This window comes from Odocoileus virginianus, chromosome 19 (assembly GCF_023699985.2).
Source record: "Odocoileus virginianus isolate 20LAN1187 ecotype Illinois chromosome 19, Ovbor_1.2, whole genome shotgun sequence".
Lineage (NCBI taxonomy): Eukaryota > Metazoa > Chordata > Mammalia > Artiodactyla > Cervidae > Odocoileus > Odocoileus virginianus.
Genome location: NC_069692.1, coordinates 11790043 through 11810881, shown reverse-complemented (window position 1 = coordinate 11810881; position 20839 = coordinate 11790043). Strand labels below are relative to the sequence as shown.

Below are 20839 nucleotides of genomic sequence, written 5' to 3'. Positions count from 1 at the left end.
TTTTTATTCACTCATATCAAAAGTAGATTAAGTGACTATCAGGAGAAAGATTTTGTCTGTCTTTTGCTTTGTGTATTGAATCTTGTTTGTTTGATTATTCTAGGCTGGAAGCCAGGACACCCTAAACTCCATAGCACTGAAATTTAACATCACTCCCAATAAATTAGTGGAACTGAATAAGCTTTTCACGCACACTATTGTTCCAGGCCAGGTAATGATTTTCTTATTGAATTTTCCTTTAGAAACATTTTACTTTTAGAAATTATTTTCACTGCCATTTTTAATGACTTGCTCTTAGCGTCTCAGGACTGTCATCATTATTACTGTGTCTTGGTTCAGTCTCTTAGATCCAAGACTTCTGAAAGCGTCCTGATGCTTATGAACTGTTCAGAGATAAATGCTTTGCAAATGATTAACACAGGTGATTTAACTATCCTTTGTGTTAATAGATGTTTCCATCAAGAAAAGTTAATGTAACTTTTTTTCCCTGTAGAATTTCATACAGATATTCTTCAAATGTTTAATTTAGAATTGCAAGTTTCAGTTTAGTCCTCTCATGGGGTATATTATGGCCATCGTTTTATTTTAAATAAGGCAAAATTTGTGTCATTTTGGCCTTCATTTGATACCATGACAAAAGTAACCAATCTGGCCAAAGGTGGAGACTTTCAGCAGGATCATTAAGAAAAGGCCACAGACGCATGAAAAGACGCTCATCATTGCTAATTATTAAAGAAATGCAAATAAAAGTACAATGATGTATTACTTCACACTGGTCAGAATGGTGGCCATCAAAAAATTTACAAATAAATAAATTTTAGTAACATTGAGTTCTTTCACGGTGGATGCTGCTACTTCTAAGAATAACTTCATTCGGGCAATGGTAGTATTCTTTGCATTTATTTCAAGGGCAGCAAATGAAGCCACCAGGCTATAAATTGGCCAGTTTGTACTAACATGCTTTTGGTATTTATGTCCTTGTCATAAATGAGGGAAATTAGTATACTGCCAGTACCAGGTAATTGAGGGCAAATATGAATTAAAAATTTTCAAAACGTAACACATTTTTACCTCTGGGAAAGTAATAGATTTTAGTCATTTTTATTGGGTTTGTTATAGTCTGGGATATTGCTGAATAATGTGTTAACTGACCCATAGCAGAGAACCTGGACATATCCTTACTAATTCAAGCTGTAGCCACTGGAACTTACTAAGATAATTTAGGGTGATTATTCTTTTACCAAGTCCATGAACAAAATAGTTTATTGGTACTGGGTTAAGGCCCAGCAGCTAACAGGAGGTATAGGAACTGCCTTCATATGCCCTGTTGTTGTTATTCAGTTGCTCAATCATGTCCAACTGTGTGACCCCATGGACTGTAGCACGCCAGGCTCCTCTGTCCTGCACCATCTCCTGGAGTTTGCTCAACTTCATGGCCCTTGAGTTGGTGATGCTGTCCAACCATCTCCTCTAACCATCTTAATATGCCTCCTTAAGGATAATAATACGAAAATAGGTGCCCCAAAGCTTCATTTCCTTTGACCCTTTAAGAGCTGTTAAACTTGGGCAAGTCACTTCCTTTTTGACCTTGGTTTCATCTCTGAAATGAGGGGTTGGCCTGCATTTACTCAGATGGTCCTTCTTGCCTTTGCTGTGCTGTGTAGCCCTCATATAACTAAACAGTTATGTGCTGTTAGTTGTCCCAAGATCTGGCTGTGCTCATGATTTTTCTGGCAAAGACGAGGAATTAAGAAGAGTGATCCAGACTCACTTGCATGTTTTAGGAGGACATACAGTGACTGGACTTCTCCATGTTAACACTGTCACTTCTATCTACAGTACAATGGGCTATTTAAGCATAGGAATTATCTCTTTGATTTGACGTCTAGAATGTCAGGCAATAGAATCTCAACCTACGTTGCCTAACACTTGTCAAGAGCTCAGGTGCAAAAAGAAAATATTAATAGAGAATTGACATCTGTTTGGAAGAAATCTGTTTCTGTCCTAGCCCAGAAACATACAATAAATGAGAGCTGTATACTAAGACCATGTAATTTTAGCCTTCTGTAAATTATTTTCACGAAACTCTAACCTTTTGACATTTGCCACCGACCCATTTTGACGTTGTTACAAAGAACAGCCCTTCAAAACTGGTAATTGCATTTACTGTCAATGTGTCATTAAGACAAAGAGTTCACTGTGAGACACATTTTTTTTTTATGAGGCTTTGTGGGAGACTACTTGTACTAGTAAGAAACTGGTTTGTTTTTCTTTTATGGACAGTGAATTCTGTTGACGCATGATGTCTATCTCTTTGCATTGATTATTTGGAAACTTAGACCAAATTTTATGGCCCACTTCTTAATGAATGTTTGGTAATTTGGAAGCTCATATTTTCAGTACTGTCAGTCCTCATCTTATTTCTCCTTGATGATGATTTTTCCACCTTTATCTTAAGGTGTGTTTTGTTCTTGGCTCACTTTTTTTCTGGATTGAAGAGAGATTTAAAAGCACTAAAGTTAAAATTTGTCTATGACAAACCTAGACAGTGTGTTGGAAAGCAGAGACATTTCTCTCCCAACAAAGGTTCGTATAGTCAAAGCCATGGTCTTCTCTGTGGTCACATACGGTTATGAGAGCTGGGCCGTAAAGAAGGCAGAACACCAAAGAATTGACGCCTTTAAATTGTGGTGCTGATTTAGACTCCTGAGAGTCCCTTGGACAGCAAAGAGATCAAACCAGTCAACCTTAAGGGAAATCAACCCTGAATACTTGTTGGAAGGACTCATGCTGAGGCTCCAGTATTTTGGTTGTCTGATGTGAACAGCCAACTCATTGGAAAAGTCCCTGATGCTGGGAAAGATTGAGGGCAGGAGGAGAAGAGGGTGTCAGAGGTGAGATGGCTGGATGGCATCACCAACGCAGTGGACATGAACTTGGGCAAACTTCAGGAGATGGTGAGGGATAGGGAGTTCTGGCGTGCTGCAGTCCATGGGGTCGCAAAGAGTTGTACATAACCAGGCTACTGAACAACAAAGTTAAAATAGAGATATGCAAAGAATGATTTGAGTGAGCCCAGACTCTTGCATCTTCCCATACAAGAAAAGTGCTAAATTCCTTAACCTGGGATATCCAGTTTTCTTTAGCAATAATCTATTGATGTTCAAACTACCTGCCCTTTGTAAAACTCCTGTATAACCTGGCTCCTCCCCTCGCCTCCTCAGAGCAGTTCTCTCAGGGTTACTTGAGATGCTGTCTCCTGGGCTTAAGTCCTAAAACTTCCCACTGAATAAAGCAGAACTCTCAAAAATAAATAAGTAAATAAAATAGAGATATGACTAGAAGATGGGGCAGAGTGTTCAGTAACAATATTCAACAGTTGTTACATGATTAACTGTGAATTACAGTAGCTCAGATGGTAAAGAACCTGCCTGCAATGCAGGAGACCCCGGTTCAATCCCTGGGTTTGGAAGATCCCCTGGAGAAGGGAATGGCAACCGACTCCAGTATTCCTGCTTGGAGAATCCCATGGACAGACCATGGGGTCGCAAAGAGTTGGACATGACTGAGTGACTAACACTTTCACTTTCACATGTTTTATAACATTAGAGGTCATTTTAGGATAGTATTTGACATAATGCCAGAATGTAGCATGTATTGTTAAAACAGTGTTGAATAACAGAATCGTAATAGCATTTCGGGAACCAGACTATCTTGCAGAAGAAAGCAGTTTAGTGCAGTATGGGCTCATTCGCTCAGTTGTGCCCGATTCTTTGTGGCTCCATTGACTGTGGCCCGCCAGGCTCCTCTGTCCATGGAATTCTCCAGGCAAGAATACTGGAGTGGGATGCCATTTCCTACTCCAGGGGATCTTCCTGACCCAAGGATCGAACCTGCATCTTTTGTGTCTCCTGCATTGACAGGTGGATTCTTTACCACCAGCGCCACCAATTCAGGGGATTTTTAGATAAGCCAAACAAACAGTGATGGAAGAGAAGGTACTGAGATTATTGATGCTGCTGTGTATAGTTTTTCACATAAGGACCTTACTGCATTAGAGTCAGGAAGCCTCGATGCGTCCTGTTTGTTCCTGACACGGGTGTTATGTTTAGAAGTATGCCATGCTACTCACGTCTATGCCCTTGTACTATCGTACCCTGCCCTGAAAAGCTCTTCCCTTCCTGTCCAAATCCTGCTGCCCACGGCTTCATTTGGACTCACCTGCTTCACATAGCCTATGCAGAATATTTCCCCACCTTTCTCTGTTCTGTGAGCGCCTGCAGTATGTTCAGCACCCTTTGTACCACACACATTCCTGTTGATGAATACTATTTCACAGATTAGTCTGGGAGACCCCGAATAAGTCAAGTTCAGTGCAAGCCAGTGAGGTCTTCATCCCACACCCAGCATGATATCTGTGTGGAGAGTCACTACTCTGAACACTGCCCTGGTTCTTGGGACTCACCTAACCTTTCTTTCCCATTCTCAGGTTCTTTTTGTGCCAGATGCCAACTTTCCCTCGAGTACCTTAAGGTTATCATCATCCAGTCCTGGTGCTACTGTCTCCCCTTCATCATCAGATGCAGAATACGATAAACTGCCTGTATGTATTTCATTCCTGCACTGAAGCTCAGGTTTATCAGCACCGGTTTTTGAGTTATTATAGAAAATAGCTCACGTTATTTTTCTCAAGAGTTCATCGGAAACTCTCCTCCCTCACTGAAGAGGTGGGGTTAAAATAATTTGTCATTAGTTGAGAGAAGAAACCTGTTCACATTTAAGGTCTCAGAGGCAGAAATGCATGTCTTGTTTATGTGGAAGTTAAACTCTCAGTGAGGCCAGTAGTTTATTTGTAACACTTTTACTCCTTTTTCTACAGAATTTGAATGAGTTCAATATGAATTCTTTCATTTAAGGTATTTTCTAAAGATGTGATGAGGCATTTTTATATGTTCATACATATACGCTTTAAAAATCTTAATTTGATTTGGGTGATTATTTTTGAAGGATGGAAGACATTTGCCTTTTATAAATATTCAAGTTTAATAAAAACAGGTTACTTATAGGAAACTTAGATAACTGAATTCATATAAATAAATAATATTTTTTAAAAGTGCTTCTATTTATGGAAATTTTTGCTTTCTGAAGGATGCTGACTTAGCAAGAAAGGCCTTAAAACCCATCGAGAGAGTCTTATCATCCACTTCAGAAGAGGACGAGCCAGGAGTGGTAAAATTTTTGAAAATGAATTGCCGGTACTTCACTGATGGAAAGGTATATGGCTATGCAATTTGTTTTTTTTTTTTTCTTTTTTTTTTTTTTCTTAGAATCTGTGGAAAACTAAACCAGTTCCAAATTACCAAAGGCAGACTACTTAAAAATATCTTACCCGAAGTTTCAGCTGCAAGATTTCACAACTGTGCATTTGTTTTTTCCTCTTGGATGCCTGGCATTTTACTTACTAAGGGAATAGTAACCATTGAGCGGAAAATGTGATTCTTTATGATCTTGGGTTTATCACTTATATTTCAGTTCTTAGCCCATGAAGTTTTAGGGAGACAGTATAGAATGTGTTTTAACAGCAAATGCTAGAGTCGGAGTAACTGAACTTAAATGCCAGCTCTACTGCTGCTAGCTCTGAGACCACGGGCGAAATATTTACATTTCCTAAGCTTCCATTTTCCTCATCTATGAAGTAGGAATAATAATAAAATTTAATTAGTAGGGTGTGCTAATTAGAAGATAATTCATGATAACCAACAGGGATGTACTGTGTAGAGAGCCCAGTGTTATGTGGCAGCCTGGATGGGAGGGGGGTTTATTATGGCTGAGTCCTTTTGCTATTTGAATCTATCACAGCATTGTTTGTTGATTGGTTATACCCCAGTGCAAAATAAAGCATTTTAAAAAAATAATTAAAAACAAAAAAAGATGATTCATTTAAGGAGCTTAGCACTTGACCTGGAAAATGCTAAGTTATCAACTTGTTTGCCACTAGAGATGCTGGTTTGAAAATGTCTGTTATATAATTTTTTTAGTTTGTTGCTTGTTGGTGTTTTGTATAAAAAACAAACCTGACTTTTAATGAGCCTCTGAAGAAGGGGTAATGTTGATATAAAGCGAATTCCTGTGCTCATAGGAATGCTAGGTTCCAATGGTAGGAAAAACTTTTGCAACCAAGAATAAGTAATGTCTGAAAGGCAAAACTTTTTGCTAAGGTGATCACTAAACTCATTAAGGGTATCAAAATAACTAATTTACCTAAAGGGAGTCGTCTGTATCGTACTGTGCCTGGTAGACAATATCTCCATGGTCAACATAGTCTACCATGTAAACCGACAAAGTTTCAAACAAGCTCCCACCATGCTACTGGTTTTGTTTTCTTTTTTTTTTTTTCTTTTAGACCACACCACATGGCTCGTGGGATCTTAGTTCCCCAAGCACGAATTGAACCCAGGCCCTCAGCAGTGAAAGTACTAAGTCCTAACCACTGGAACATCAGGGAATTCCCAACTGTTCTTTGCTTTCAGTTTCCATAGTTTGAATGTATTCACTTCTGTTTGTAAAAATTTCATATTCCTTGTAAAGTAAATAGCCTCCAACTAATAAAAATAAATGAAAAAAAAAATTTCATATTCCTGTTTGCTGAATGTGGGCTTTCTGAGCATCTTAAATCAAAATATTAGGGGTGTTCTTTGGCACCGAGACTGAGATAGCTGCCCCCAGAGCACAGTACCATGCACTCGCTGGACACGTGAATACGTGCTAAGTGAATTGTAAAGACCGTAGTTCTCAATCAGGACACCACCTGGGACAGCCCTTCTCATTTTACCAACAGGGAACTGGGGAATCTGAGACATATATGTGAAACCCAAGATCCCTGTTCTGTTGAGCAGCTATGCTTGAACCAGCTGACGGCCACGGCGAGGCATGTCTGGTTCTCTGACTTAGCACTCCGCACCCAACGATGCACTTTCTTCAGCCTGTTTTTCCAGTAGAAGGGTTGCAATTGTCCTGTCAGATACCGGGGTTCACGAAGTCAGGGGAATGGCAACATGGGTTCACTGAAGCCACTATGCTGGCTGCATCTCGCCTATAGCGACTCTGTTCTCTCTTTCTCCTCAGGGTGTGGTCGGAGGCGTCATGATTGTCACTCCTAACAACATCATGTTCGACCCTCACAAGTCCGATCCCCTGGTCATTGAAAATGGCTGTGAGGAATACGGCCTTATCTGCCCCATGGAAGAGGTCGTTTCCATCGCCCTTTACAATGACATCTCCCACATGAAGATCAAAGATGCCTTGCCATCGTAAGACACCTTTCTTTGTTTACCAGCCAAGGGAGTATTGGGGGAATTAAATGCAATTAAAAAGTGAGGGCATTGGTGGGAGTGAGAGACTGTATAGAGGTGAATTTGAAGGTAGAATATCTGTGTGCTAAATTTTTAAGAAATAGAAAAAAGAGAAAATAGAAATGATAAAATCAATAATAGGGAAGAGGAGAACATTCACAGATGAGAAAATCAGAAAAGCTAGCATGTAAAAATGCTGTTTCTTTCGCTTATTTTCCTGAATGTATGTTTTTAATTTACGAAAGAATAAGTGAAGTTTCTCTGAAAGAATTTGTCTGATTATCAAGAGTTAATCAGGATTTTCTATTCGGTTTAATCGGTAAGCAGAGTTATATTCTTCCTCAGCTTGTGTCTTTCCTTAATCCTTTGTGGAGAGAGATTGGAGTGGACGGTGCAGAGACACTGCCTTGTAGCCAGACTACGTTAAATGGTGTGAGAGTAATAGTAGTTTATTTTGTCTCTGAAGTGTAGGTGGATATTGCTTTAGTTCTGATTACTTTGTCTTCTAAAACTGAGTTTTTTGATTGAAAAAAAGAGAAGCTCCCCATGAAGAAACAGCTGAAGGAAACTCAGAGAATCGATTCACTTGTAGAGCTAATCTGATTCTTTGTCATCTTGTCAGCGTGCCTCATTCTGTATACTGTGTATGTGCTCGCAGTAAACATCTTTGGAAGCTCTCAGTGGTAGGAAGGAAGAGACAGCAGTGGGTGCAGCAGTACAAAGGGAAACCAGCCCCTTGGACTCATAAAAAGAATGAAAGGAAACTAGGGAACTAACCCAGAAACAGAGTCCCTAGGGGTTTATGCAGGCAGGCTCCCTTGGACTTCTGCAGTCCTTACTGATCCACTAGACCCTGCAGTGGCCTAGCTACTGAAGGAACCATGGAAGCAGGGCCCCTGAGGTCTCTGAGTCCTGGCTGAAGTGTCTAAGTGAGAGGTTCTAGGAGGCAGGACAGCAGGCCAGGAAGTTTTGCGTGACGATGCCTGGATTTTCTGTCACTATATGACTCCACGACCTTCTTGAGTAACTCAATCTTGAGCCTCAGTTTTCTCATCTGTAAAATGGAATTAATAGTATTTTTTAGCCTGCAGAGCTGTTACAAGAACTAAAAGGGTAAATATACCAAAACTCTTAGAAAATAGCCTGCTGCCTAATATGTATAGGTTGTTTACTTGAACCTTCCGTGCATATCTGAAACTCTTCATTGTTCTGTGGGAATCTTCTCTTCGTGCAGATTGAGGGTTCTAATACATCTTAGTGCACGCCTCTTGTGTGGCAGGGATATGTTGACGAGTGGGTCACAGCCTCTGGCTCGCTGTCTGCTGGGTACAACAGGCAGACAGGAGTGGTACCTGAACAGCACTGTAGACGTAGACGTGAACACAGCGTCCCATGAGAACCATGTGTCCAGCCATCTTGGAATCTTTAGATGAGAAGGAGGAAAGGGAGTGAAGGAGTTCGTTTTGGAAAGAATGAACATGGGGTTCTTTGTGATGAGAGGAAAGAAGACAAGAAAAGGGTAAAGAAACAGTTAAGTTTGGAAGTGGATGGCCAGGCAGTTAGGGGCATTTCCTCCCAGTGATGGCTTTTAATGGAGCAATTCTGTTGCACATCTTCAGGGTAGGATGTTAAGTGTTCTTTTAGTAATAGGGAAGATACATCCTTACAGAAAGATTTCTCTCAATGTGAGATTGTGTTTCATGATCCGAGGCTAACGCTGTAGCTGAGGGGAGAGTGAGGAGTTGAGAATTGGCTCCTGGTGTGCTGAAATTATTTCAGAGTTGTACAGTGATTGTTCCTGTGGATGCAGGGATCTAAAGCCGTTTTTAGTCTAATGAAGAGTATGTGCACCAATGAGCAAAATAGAATGAGGTAGTAGAATCAGTGGCAAATGAATTTGGTACTGACCTCAGAATTCCATCAAGTCTTGAAAAGTTTAAAGTAGTTTAAATTTCATTATTTAAAGTTGTATGTTAAAACAAGAAGTGCAAATTATCTGGTTGCCATATGCAAATAGTTTTTTTTAATTTTTATTATTAACAAAATTTTTTTATTGGAAGATAATAAAAGTGTGCATGTGTAAAACCTCTCGATCTTTACCTTTAGGCCTTATATACTTTGTACAAGATATTTTGTAGTTCCAGCTGCCATGGAGACTAGGAAGGGAACAACTGAAGGGATTATTGGTCATCATTAGGTCCCTGGTTGAGTCTAGAAAACATTAATTAACAGCAGAGCCAGTTGACACCACTGTGTACATTGCCCCAGAAGAGCTTGGCAGTTGCAGTACAAAAAAAAAAGATGGCTAAATTAATCCTGGCTTGGATTACGTAGAACAAGAAGGAAGGGGTAGATGAGAAGGTAATATAGGAGGCTGATTAGAGTGCAGTCATATGCTTTCTTTGTGGAAGTTAAGCTAGCCAGGGAAGTAAGAGATGAGGAAGGGATTTAGGTGTTCATTGGAAGATGGTTTTGCTTATCAGTTTGATCATTAAGTATGTGAAAAGCTGGGCTTCTTTGTTATAGGACTGACTTTGGTCTTTAATATGCCAAATTAAATTTGGGGTCTGAAAATGGAAATTATGCTACATTATACTTGACTCTAGGATTGAAGCATCTGTAACATCTCTTGAGATGCTTATGGTGAGCAGAACATTTTTGTGTGTACAGGCTTCTTCCAAACAGAGACACTGTCACAATTGTCTTTTAGCATATATGGTGTGTAGGGGCTCAGTGAATGGTTATTGAATTGAAATGAATTATGAATTAGAGGCCTTTTAAAGCATTTATCGGGCTTCCCTGGTGGCCCAGAGGTTAAAGCGTCTGCCTGCAATGCAGGAGACCCGGGTTTGATCCCTGGGTCGGGAAGATTCCCTGGAGAAGCGAATGGCAACCCACTCCAGTATTCTTGCCTGGAGAATCCCATGGACAGAGGAGTCTGGTAGGCTACAGTCCATGGGGTCGCAAAGAGTTGGACACGACTGAGCGATTCACTTTCACTTTAAAGCATTTATCAGAGCCTAACAGTTATATAGGCTTTTGTTTTATATTGGAAAAAACCTGGATGCTCCATGCAAGTGATTTATTCAGTAACTTCGGGGAGACAGTCTTGTAACTTGAACTTCCTAGGACTTTGCTGAGTATTGTCATAATTATTTCAAAGCCAGAATAATAAAGTATTACCTGAATATGATCTAGCCTTTTTAGAAAATTTAGTTCTGAAATCTAACATGTTATTTTTAAAAAGGATTTCGTATCTGTGTTTTAGTCCATATCGACAGTAAGGTAAGTAAACTGTGGAGGACTTTGGAAAACATGTTTAATCAATATTTTTTGTATAATTTAAATCTGGGTAATAAAGCATCTGTCACTAAGGAAAAATAATTGACCATGTCCCAGGAAACTGTTTCAGCTGATAAAACAGCTGCTTATTGCCATAAAGTAAAATGGTAGTATAATAAAATGAAAGAGATAAGAAATGTAAACCAATTGTAAGTAAGAGCTTATTTGACTTATTGTCATAAATTTTTAAACTGTAAAATGGAGCTGGTGCTATATACCTGCAGTAATAGTGGAAATAATCCTCTTGTATCTCTTTTAGGAGTAGAAGGATGTCTCTTTTTGAAAGCGTTGGCTCTTAAACCATGAAACCAAAATTATGGTTCCATGTCAATTACTTTACAGAGCAGTTAAATGAGTAGCTACTTGGTCAATGAGCCATTCTGATTCATGTCAATGTAGGCAAAACCACTATAATATTGTAAAGTAATTAGCCTCCAATTAAATAAATTTTTAAAAATAAATACAATACATAAATAAAAATAATCTTTAAAAGTAATATAGTTGGTTTATGTACTATTTTATGAGAAAAGGAAAAGCCTTGAATATCTAAGAAATTTTAGACATAGTACTACAACATTCCCTCTCCTTTGTCTTTCATGAAAATCAGAAACTTTATTTCATCACTAAAAATCTGGTGGGTGACATCTCCATGTTCATAAATGACCTCAAATACCATTCATTTGCTTCTAATAGGATATGCAAGCAACTCTCATGGTTCTTTATTTTGCCACTTTTTATGGCTGATTTAATTTTTCATTTTGAAGTCAACCTCTTGATTTTATTTCCTTACTTTAAAGTCCTTTAAACATAAGTTTGAGTTGTGGTATATTTATGTTTTGGTTTTTTGGTTGGATTTTGTTTTAGTTTTTTTTGCCTTTCATCCTTTTGCTTTTGGTTTTGCTTTTAACATTCCATGTGCACCCACAATTTTTCCCCCCGCAGTGACCTACCTCAGGATCTTTGTCCTCTGTACAGGCCTGGAGAATGGGAAGACCTGGCTTCAGAAAAGGATATCAACCCGTTCAGTAAGTTCAAATCTCTCAACAAAGAAAAACGGCAGCAGAGTGGAGAGAGAACCATCACTTCAGATTCCACACCAATGGGACCTTCAGAGAAGTCACCAGAACACATAGAAACGAAGCCCTCAGACAGCTCTGTGTCAGACAAGGTAAAGAAACTGGAATCCGCTGCAGGGGCAACCCAAGAATCTACCGCAGTAGCTAACGTCAGCAAGGAACCTTCTGACACTCGGGCTGCGTTTGAATCTGTAGCCAAAGAAAATTCTCTTTTAGGGGAAGACGATGACTTCGTTGACTTGGAAGAACTTTCTTCTCAAACTAAAGGTGGAGCGGACAAAAGAGACATCTCAAAGGACTGCCTTTCTCTTGACCCAGAGGAACTAAGGAAGACTAAATCACGAGTAAGCAGCTCTACGGAGATTCAGTCAGCCCCGAACTTTTCGAGAACAGGGTGTGATGCTGAACTGAAGGGAGCCCTAGACTTGGAAACCTGTGAGAAACAAGATATGATGCCAGAGGTGGACAAGCGGTCTGGGTCCCCAGAAAGCCAGATGGACAACACACTGAACATCCACGAAGATTTAGATAAAGTCAAACTCATTGAATATTACCTTAATAAGAACAAAGAAGGGTCACAGTTACCTGATAACGTGCAGAAAGCAGAATTAAGCGATGGCAAAAGTACTGAGCCAGTGGGAATAGACATCACCCTTAGTAGTTCTCTTCTGCAGACAAGTGATCCCCCGATTGAGGGCAAGGAAGAGCCAGATAAAACCTGGGCAAAAGAGAAAACACCCCTTCCGTTGCAACTGAGCTCCTCTACAGAAGAAAGTATGAATAAAGAGTATCCAGATTCTTCTTTGGAATCTATTCTGGACAATAGCTGCCAAGGTGCACAAATGGATAATAAATCTGAAGTTCAGTTATGGCTATTAAAGAGAATTCAGGTACCCATTGAAGGTAAGCTATTTTTAATTTCTTTCTATTCTGTTCTATAGGCATATCTTGTTTTATTGTGTTTCACAGAAACTGCATATTTTTTACAAATTGAAGATCTGTGGCAACCCCACATCAAACAAGACCATTGGCGCCCTCTTTCCAACAGTATTTGCTGACTTTATGTCTCTGTTTCACATTTTGGTAATTCTTGCAATATTTCAGACTTTTTCATTATTATATTTGTGGTGATCTGTGATCAGTGATCTTAGGTATTACCCCTGAAGGTTCAGGTGGTGGTGAACATTTTTTTAGCAATAAAGGATTCTCTAATTACATTGTACTCTTTTATAGATATCATGCTATTGTACACTTAGATAGACTACAATATAATATAAACCTGACTTTTATAGGCACTGGGAAACCAAAAAAAAAAATTGTGTTACTCACTTGATTGTGATATTTGCCTTATCGTGATAGTCTGGGACCAAACCCACAATATCTCCAAGTATAGTTGCCTTTCTAAAATGTGCACATGCAATGGCAAAAGTGGCACAGTTATTGGAGAACAGTGTTTCCTCAATAGAGCATATCTTTATTGATACACAGAAGGGTTTGAACTGCACAGGTCCACTTGTATACAGATTTTTTTTCCAATAAATTTGAAATACAGTATTGCACCATCTATAGTTGTTTGAATCCATGGAGGAGGGCTATGGAGAGACAGCTCTAAAGTTATATGTATATTTTTACTGCAGAAGTGTCAGCATCTCTAAATCTTCTGTTGTTCAAGGGTCAGTAGTAATTGGGAAGAATCAGCAATATACAGTATCTATTTTGAACATTGAACTATGACACAGAATTCTATAATGAAAGTGGTGTGCTTTTTTAAAAATCTTTCAAGAACTTTTCCTTTTTCACTTTGGTTTTTGAAGGTATTTCAGTTTTAAACTGAATGGCATTGTGGTATGATTTGGTCCTCAGTACCATTCACTAATATGTATTCTTGCAGGTTGTCACAAATCACAAATCTCTACTCTTTGCTGTTGTGTTGGGTTTCATCCTTATTCCTAGTTTGTAGTATCTCAGGTGATGTAGACCAACGTGAAACATCCAGAACTTTTACCTTCTGTGCTTTAGAAGGTCTGAAAGATTTAGTTAGTTCTAATCTAACATGATCATGTTATATGATGTTTATGTCATATGCTTTGACTTTCCACCACAAAGAGGGGACTGGAAATTCTAAGTTGAAATATTTCGGTATCACCAATATTATTAATAATGGAGTTTTTTTTTCATGTGTGATTCAGATATACTTCCTTCAAAAGAAGAGAAAAGCAAGACTCCACCCATGTTTCTGTGCATTAAAGTGGGAAAACCAATGAGGAAATCCTTTGCCACTCACACGACAGCCGTGGTCCAGCAGTATGGCAAACGAAGAAAGCAACCGGAGTACTGGTTTGCTGTTCCTCGGGAGAGGTGAGCGTGGACTAGAATAGGAAATCTGTTGGTCAAGTAGACTCTAATTGCATCTCAATTTTTAATTTAGTCTTAAAATTCTTGATTTTATCCTTGAATAAGAGATTTCTCTTCATGGTACATCTTAGAATTTCTAAAAGGATATTATTTCAGTAGCTTTGGGCTTAAGGGTGGTTTCAGTATAGCAAATTTGAAGTCATCTTCGGTCTTGTGTGCTGAACCACTTTCAAAACTTTCTACCCAGTTGAATTTTAAATGAAGGAAGATTGAAGTATTTTCAGGTGCCAATAAGTGGAAGTGCTATTCTGTTGGGAATAAAGGAGTATGATGGAGCAGAGCTAAACACCAAGTGCTGCAGAAAGGCATGATTTTAATTTTAAAGTGCCTGTTATTCTTGGGGGACTAAAGATTGCTTTCCCCTTATGGAGAAAGTGTCTGTGAGTCAGCAGCATGAGAAATGTGACTGAAATCATCTGGGTATGCTTGGGGGGCTACATAGGCCTCTAAAGAGATTTGTATTTTTAAATTGCCAAAGAAGTTTTATTGGTGATGTGACTGTCTGGGACAGCAGGGACAGTGGCATGACATTCTTCAGCAGTACATCACTGAGTTCTTTATAATAGAAATATTTAGGACAAATATTTCTGAAATTTTTTTAGAAAAAAATTTTCTTTTTTTTTTGTGATTGAATAAAAATTTCTTCACAGAGGCCTTGCAACTAGTCTTCAAAATTGTTCAACACACACATTTTTCCTTTTCCTAACTAGTCATCAAGGCATGCTATTTGGCTAACATACCTGCCAAGAATAAATATACTCAGTGAGTTTCCTTAAGCATGAATGTTTATTTATTTAAATTAGCTTTTCCCCAGATATCTCAATATTGAAGAGATAATTTCATTTTACTTTATTTTTTTGGCCATGCCACTCAGCTTGTGGAAACTTAGTTCCCGACCAGGGATCGAATCCAGGTCCACAGCTGTGAAAGAGCCAAGTATTAACCACTGGGTCTCCAGGGAATTCCCCAGCATGATTTCTTTTTTTTTTTTTTTTTTCCCCAGCATGATTTCTTTTTTTTTTTTTTTTTCCCCAGCATGATTTCTTAACAAAGCAAAATTAAATCCCAAACACGAGCACAACTTCTGGCTGATTAGTGCCCAGAATGGTAATTCTCATGAAGAATTGCCTGATCTTAATAATTCATAGTTTAATGTGAAGCTAATTAATAGAATTTTAATTAAGGAATTTGGTAATATTTGTTCTGTTTGGGATACAAACTCATGTTAATATAGATATTAAATGTAATTTGTTTTGTGTTTACAAGGTGTAATCCTCTACCTGTGCTTGCAACCCCAACACTGACTCCTTCCAAGTTTACAGATAATGAGGAGATACAAAGCAAATGTGTATCTTTTACATTTCTTCTTCTTGAAATATTTACACATAATTTCTGAAGCCCTGTGAAAATCAGAGTTCTAAAATCATATGTCATAGATGTATAATAGATGTTTAGGCCAACCAATTCCTGATTTTATTGGTGGAGAAAACAAAGTACTGACTCTTTCAGCTCTATTTAAGTTATGTGGATTCCTGATCTACTGGGAAACCTACCCTCCTATGTCATTTTCTCTCTGGAAAAATGTAGTGTTTATAATATAATGAATTTAGGTTTTTTCAGTTTTATTATCTTTGAGATGTATGTGTACCAAGGAATCTACATTATGGAGTAATTTATTTGCAGTCTCACACATGTAGTTATTTTATGGTCGTTCATTAAGCCAGGATAAGTCTGTAATGCTGAAATAGCACTTCTCTTTGACCTCACACAAGTGGTTGTTGTGAGCTTTTTTACACTAGGTCACTTGTTGAATTACATTACATTGTATTTTATAGTGTCCCTGTTTTTCTTGTCTTTGGCTAGTAAAGAACCTGGCATACTTAATTGTCTTTCTTAAACTAATCATTAAGTGACCAAATATTTTTCTGGGAAATATTACATCTCACTATGTTAATGATTTTTTATGTGTAGATGTTGGGAAATTTTTTTCAGTTCTTCTTTATATATTTCCGTCTCTACCTACTGTAAGGGAAGCCACATTTTAGTTTAAGATTGGGAAATAGAATAGAATGGAGAGCCCCAAAATAAACCCATACTTTTATGGTTGGTTAATCTACAACAAAGGAGGCAAGAATATAGGGCAAAGACAGTCTCTTCAATAAATGGTGCTGGGAAAACTGAATCACTTTCTTACACCACATAGGAAAGTAAAATAGGTTAAAGGCGTAAATGTAAGACTTGAAACCACAAAACTCCTTCAAGAAAACATAGGCAGTAAGCTCTTTGACATTAGTCTCAGCAATATTTTTTTGGATACGTCTTCTTAGGTGAGAGCAACAGGAGCAAAAATAAACAAATAGGACTGCATCAACCTTAAAAGGTGTTTGCACAGTGAAGGAAGCCATAGAAAAATGAAACAGCAGCTTACTGAAAGGGAGAAGATATTTGCAGACTATATGTCTGATAAGGAGTTAATGTCCAAAACACATAAAGAGCTCAAATATGTAAAGAACTCATACAACTTAGTATCCAAAAAAAATTCAATTAAAAAGCAGGCAGAGGATCTGAGTAGACATCTTTCCAAAGAGGACATACAGATGGCCAACAGGCATGGGAAAAGATGCTCATATCACTAATCATCAGGGAAATGCAAATCAAAATCTTGATACCTCACACGTGTCAGAATGCTTGTCATCAAAAAGACAACAAGAGTTGGCGAGGATGTAGAGAAAGGGGAACCTCATGCATTGTTGGTGGGAATGCAAATTGGTACAACCACTATGATAAACTGTGGAGGTTCTGCAAAAAATTTAAAAAGGAAGTACCACACAGTCTCGCAATTTCACCTCTGGGTATTTATTTGAAGAAAACAAAAGTTGAAAAGAAATATGCACCCCCAAATGTTGTTGTGTTGCTGTTCATTCACTCTGTTGTGTACACCTCTTTGTGACCTTATGGACTGCAGCAGGCCAGGCTTCCCTGGCCGTCACCAACTCCTGGAGTTTGCTCAAACTCATGTCCATTGAGTCAGTGATGCTACCCAACCATCTCTTCCTCTGTCATCCCCTGCTACTTCTGCCTTCTGTCTTTCCCAGCATCAGGGTCTTTTCCAGTAAGTAGGCTCTTCATATCAGGTGGCCAAAGCATTGGAGCTTCAGCTTCAACATCAGTCCTTCCAATGAATATTCAGGACTGATTTCCTTTAGGGTAGACTGGTTGGATCTCCTTGCAGTCCAAGGGACTCTCAAGAGTCTTTTCCAACACCACAGTTCAAAAGCATCAATTCTTCAGCACTCAGCTTTCTTTAAAGTCCAACTCTCACATCCATACATGACTACTGGAAAAACCCTAGCTTTGACTAGATGGATCTTTGTTGGCAAAGTAATCTGCTTTTTAATATGCTGTCTAGATTTGTCATAGCTTTTCTTCCAAGGAGTAAGCGTCTTTTAATTTCATGGCTGCAGTCACCATCCATAGTGATTTTGGAGCCCAAGAAATTAAAGTCTGTCACTGTTTCTTGAATGGGGAGAGAGTAAGTAGCCATTCCTGATTCTCATGGACCCAGCAGATGGAGAGTAGTCTGGAGCACTGACTGGCATGCTCAGACCACCCAGCCCATTCCAGTGCTGCCCCATCTGGGGCAAAGGTGCCAATGTGGGAACAGAGAGAGCACACACTTAGAGGAACTGAACCAGTTCATACCTGCTCCATCACCTTGCCATCTGACCCCGCACCCAGTGAGACAGCATTAGCCACTAGGCACAGGGGAAACCCCAGCTCACACCTGGTTCTGGCTGTGTCTCCTCCATCACCAGCTCCACCTTCCACCAAAGTGAGAGCTGCCTGGACACCTGGGGAAAAACATGACCTGTGCTAACTTCATACCCTGCTCTCCCAACAGAGCCACAGGCAGACTGTATCAGAATGCTCCTACACAAGGGCAGCCCTTCAAGACCTGGATAGGTAACTGTTTACCCCTAATTTCATAGAGACTGAGACAATCATTGCAAACAAAAGAACAAGAAAAGTCCCTGAAAAAACAACTAAATTAAAGATAAATTAAAGATAAATAATTTAGCAGATAAGCAGTTCAAAACATTAATAATAAGAATGCTAACTGAACTAGGGAAGAGGGCAGATGAACAGAATGAGAATTTTAATAAGGAACTTGGAAACAAAAGCCAGTCAGAACTGAAGACAGAAACTGAAATGGAAAACACACTAGAAGGAATTAACGGCACACACGGTGATACAGAACACATGAGCAATCTGGAAGATTAGAATAATGAAAATCACCCAATCAGAACAGCAAAAAGGAAAAAATGAACAATTTAAGGGACCTTTGGGACAACATCTGGCATACTAACAACCTCTTTATATGAGTCCCAAAAGGAGAAGACAGAGGAAAGGGTTAAAAATGTATTTGATAAAATTAGGACTGAAAACTTTCCAGACCTGAAGGAGAGAAACATATATTCAGGTACAGGAAACAGAAGAGTCTCAAAGGAGTCTCAAATAAACCCAAGGAGATCCACCCCAACACACCATAATTAAAATGGCAAAACTTGAAGAGAGAATTCTAAAGGCAACAAGAGGAAAAGTCGTGTACAAGGGAATCCCTGTAAGGCTATCAAATGAATTCTCTGCAGAAACTTTGCAGACCAGAAAGGAGTGGAATGTTAAATTTGAAGTGCTATGAGAGGAAAAACCTATGCAACCAAGAGTGTTCTACCTGACAAGATTGTCATTCAGGATAGGAGAGATAAAGAACTTCTCAGAGAAGCAAAAACTAAGAGAGTTCATAAACACTATACCAACTCATTAAAAGCAATGTCGAAGGGTCTTCTCTAAGTGGAAAAGAGTAGGCTCCAAACTCCAGTAAGAATTTATAGGAAAGGAAAAAGCCCACTAGTAAAGGCAAGTATATAGTAAAGGCTGTGGATCAACCACTTGCATAAGCCAGTATGAAGATTAAAAGAGAAAAAAAATTGTAAAGTCAACTGTAACTATAGCTGACAGTTAAGGGAAAAACAAGAGAAGATGTAAGATGTAAAACATGACATCAAAACACAAAATGCCAGGGAGGTGGTGGTAAAGATGCAGATCTTTTAGCATGTGTTGAAACCTAATGACTACCGAGATGCTTAATACAAATTGTATTCCAAACATTTGGTTACTCTTCTAAATAAAAAATACATTTGTCTTTTTTCTCTACTGAGATTATTTCCTTTCTTAGAAAGAACCAATAATTCCTATTCAAATTAAAAATGTTCTCTTTTTTCAATTATTTATGGTCTCTTAACCTCTGAAATATTTCATAATAATTGATTTCATATTATTTAGCTTTTAAAATCAGTAAGATGGAAACAGCAGGAATTATGTAGAATTGGCAAAATCATGTGTAATGTTTAATTCATCAATCAAGGATGAAGGAACTGTTAAGTGTGATTTGTGTAACAGGTAGGCTAATAAGAGAGGGAAAGGGAGAAAGGGAAAGCCCATGAGTATTTATCAGTCAGTCAGTTCAGTCGCTCAGTCGTGTCCGACTCTTTGCGACCCCCTGGACTGCAGCACACCAGGCTTCCCTGTCCTTCACCGACTCCCAGAGCTTACTCAAGCCCGTGTCCATTAAGTTGGTGATGCCATCCATCCATCTCAACCTCTGTCATCCCCTTGTCCTCCCGCCTTCAATCTTTCCCAGCATCAGGGTCTTTTCCGATAAGTCAATTCTTCATATCAGGTGGCCAAGGTATTGGAACTTCAGCATCAGTCCACTATACATATTTTATCTACACTACGTACACTACAATTGAACACTATGTACAATTGAGTGTGCAACCTTATTTGTTTTCCCTGCCTCCGTGACAGGAGATGCAGGAGACTCGTGTTTGATCCCTGAGTCGGGAAGATCACCTGGAGGAGGGCATGGCAACCCACTCCAGTATTATTGCTGGGAAAATTCCATGGACAGAGGAGCCGGGTGGGCTGTGTTTCATGGGATCACAAAGAGCTGGACATGACTGAAGTGACTGAGCATGCATGCATACTTTATATAGTATTTAGAAGAGTATAAAAAAGCAAAAGGAAAATAAAAAGCTCATAATTTTGTTACACAAAGCTAACTACAGTTTATCTTCATTGTTGTAGCCTTTCAGCCTTTTTTCTATGCATGCATTAATGTAGTAAGTCTATATGTACTCAAATATACAATATACACATACACACTATTTTGTAAACTGCTTTTACTTATCTGCCATTAAATATCCTATCTGCATGCATTTAGTGAGCACGTATTACTTTTGTTAATAAGATATAAAATTTTAAAAATTGATTCCTCTATTAAACTCACTTTACAGTGGGAAGATAATCCAAGTCCTAAGGACCCTCATGAAGACTAAGAAAAATGCTCTTAATATTTTGCTTAGAGAAAAAAGAGTGAGTTAAAGGAATCACAGACTGACCTAGTTCTACCCCATGAAATCTTGAGCCATAGTTAATGCTGCATTTTCTGATCAAAAGTTATCTTTTGCTTGCTTTTAAGGGTATCAGAGCTAAACTGAAATCTTTAATAACGGTCAGTGCCCAAAAGACCATAGTTCTGAATAGTCTTTACTATACTTTCTAGAACAATCTAGTTTCTACTTAGCCAAACCA

General features: G+C 38.7%; 1 protein-coding gene across 5 annotated transcripts in view; it reads left to right on the top strand.

Moving 5' to 3' along the window:
- The window catches only part of NCOA7 (nuclear receptor coactivator 7), a 151905-nt gene that overhangs the window by 98083 nt on the left and 32983 nt on the right, over positions 1-20839 (top strand). For 4 of the 5 annotated variants that reach the window (XM_020878926.2, XM_020878928.2, XM_020878924.2 and 1 more), the window contains 6 exons: positions 104-211; positions 4490-4603; positions 5149-5274; positions 7126-7310; positions 11637-12673; positions 13960-14128. In XM_020878926.2, the coding sequence (XP_020734585.2) occupies positions 104-211; positions 4490-4603; positions 5149-5274; positions 7126-7310; positions 11637-12673; positions 13960-14128 (1739 nt within the window). The remainder of the gene's footprint in view (positions 1-103; positions 212-4489; positions 4604-5148; positions 5275-7125; positions 7311-11636; positions 12674-13959; positions 14129-20839) is intronic. The other variant, XM_020878927.2, reaches the window with a different exon arrangement.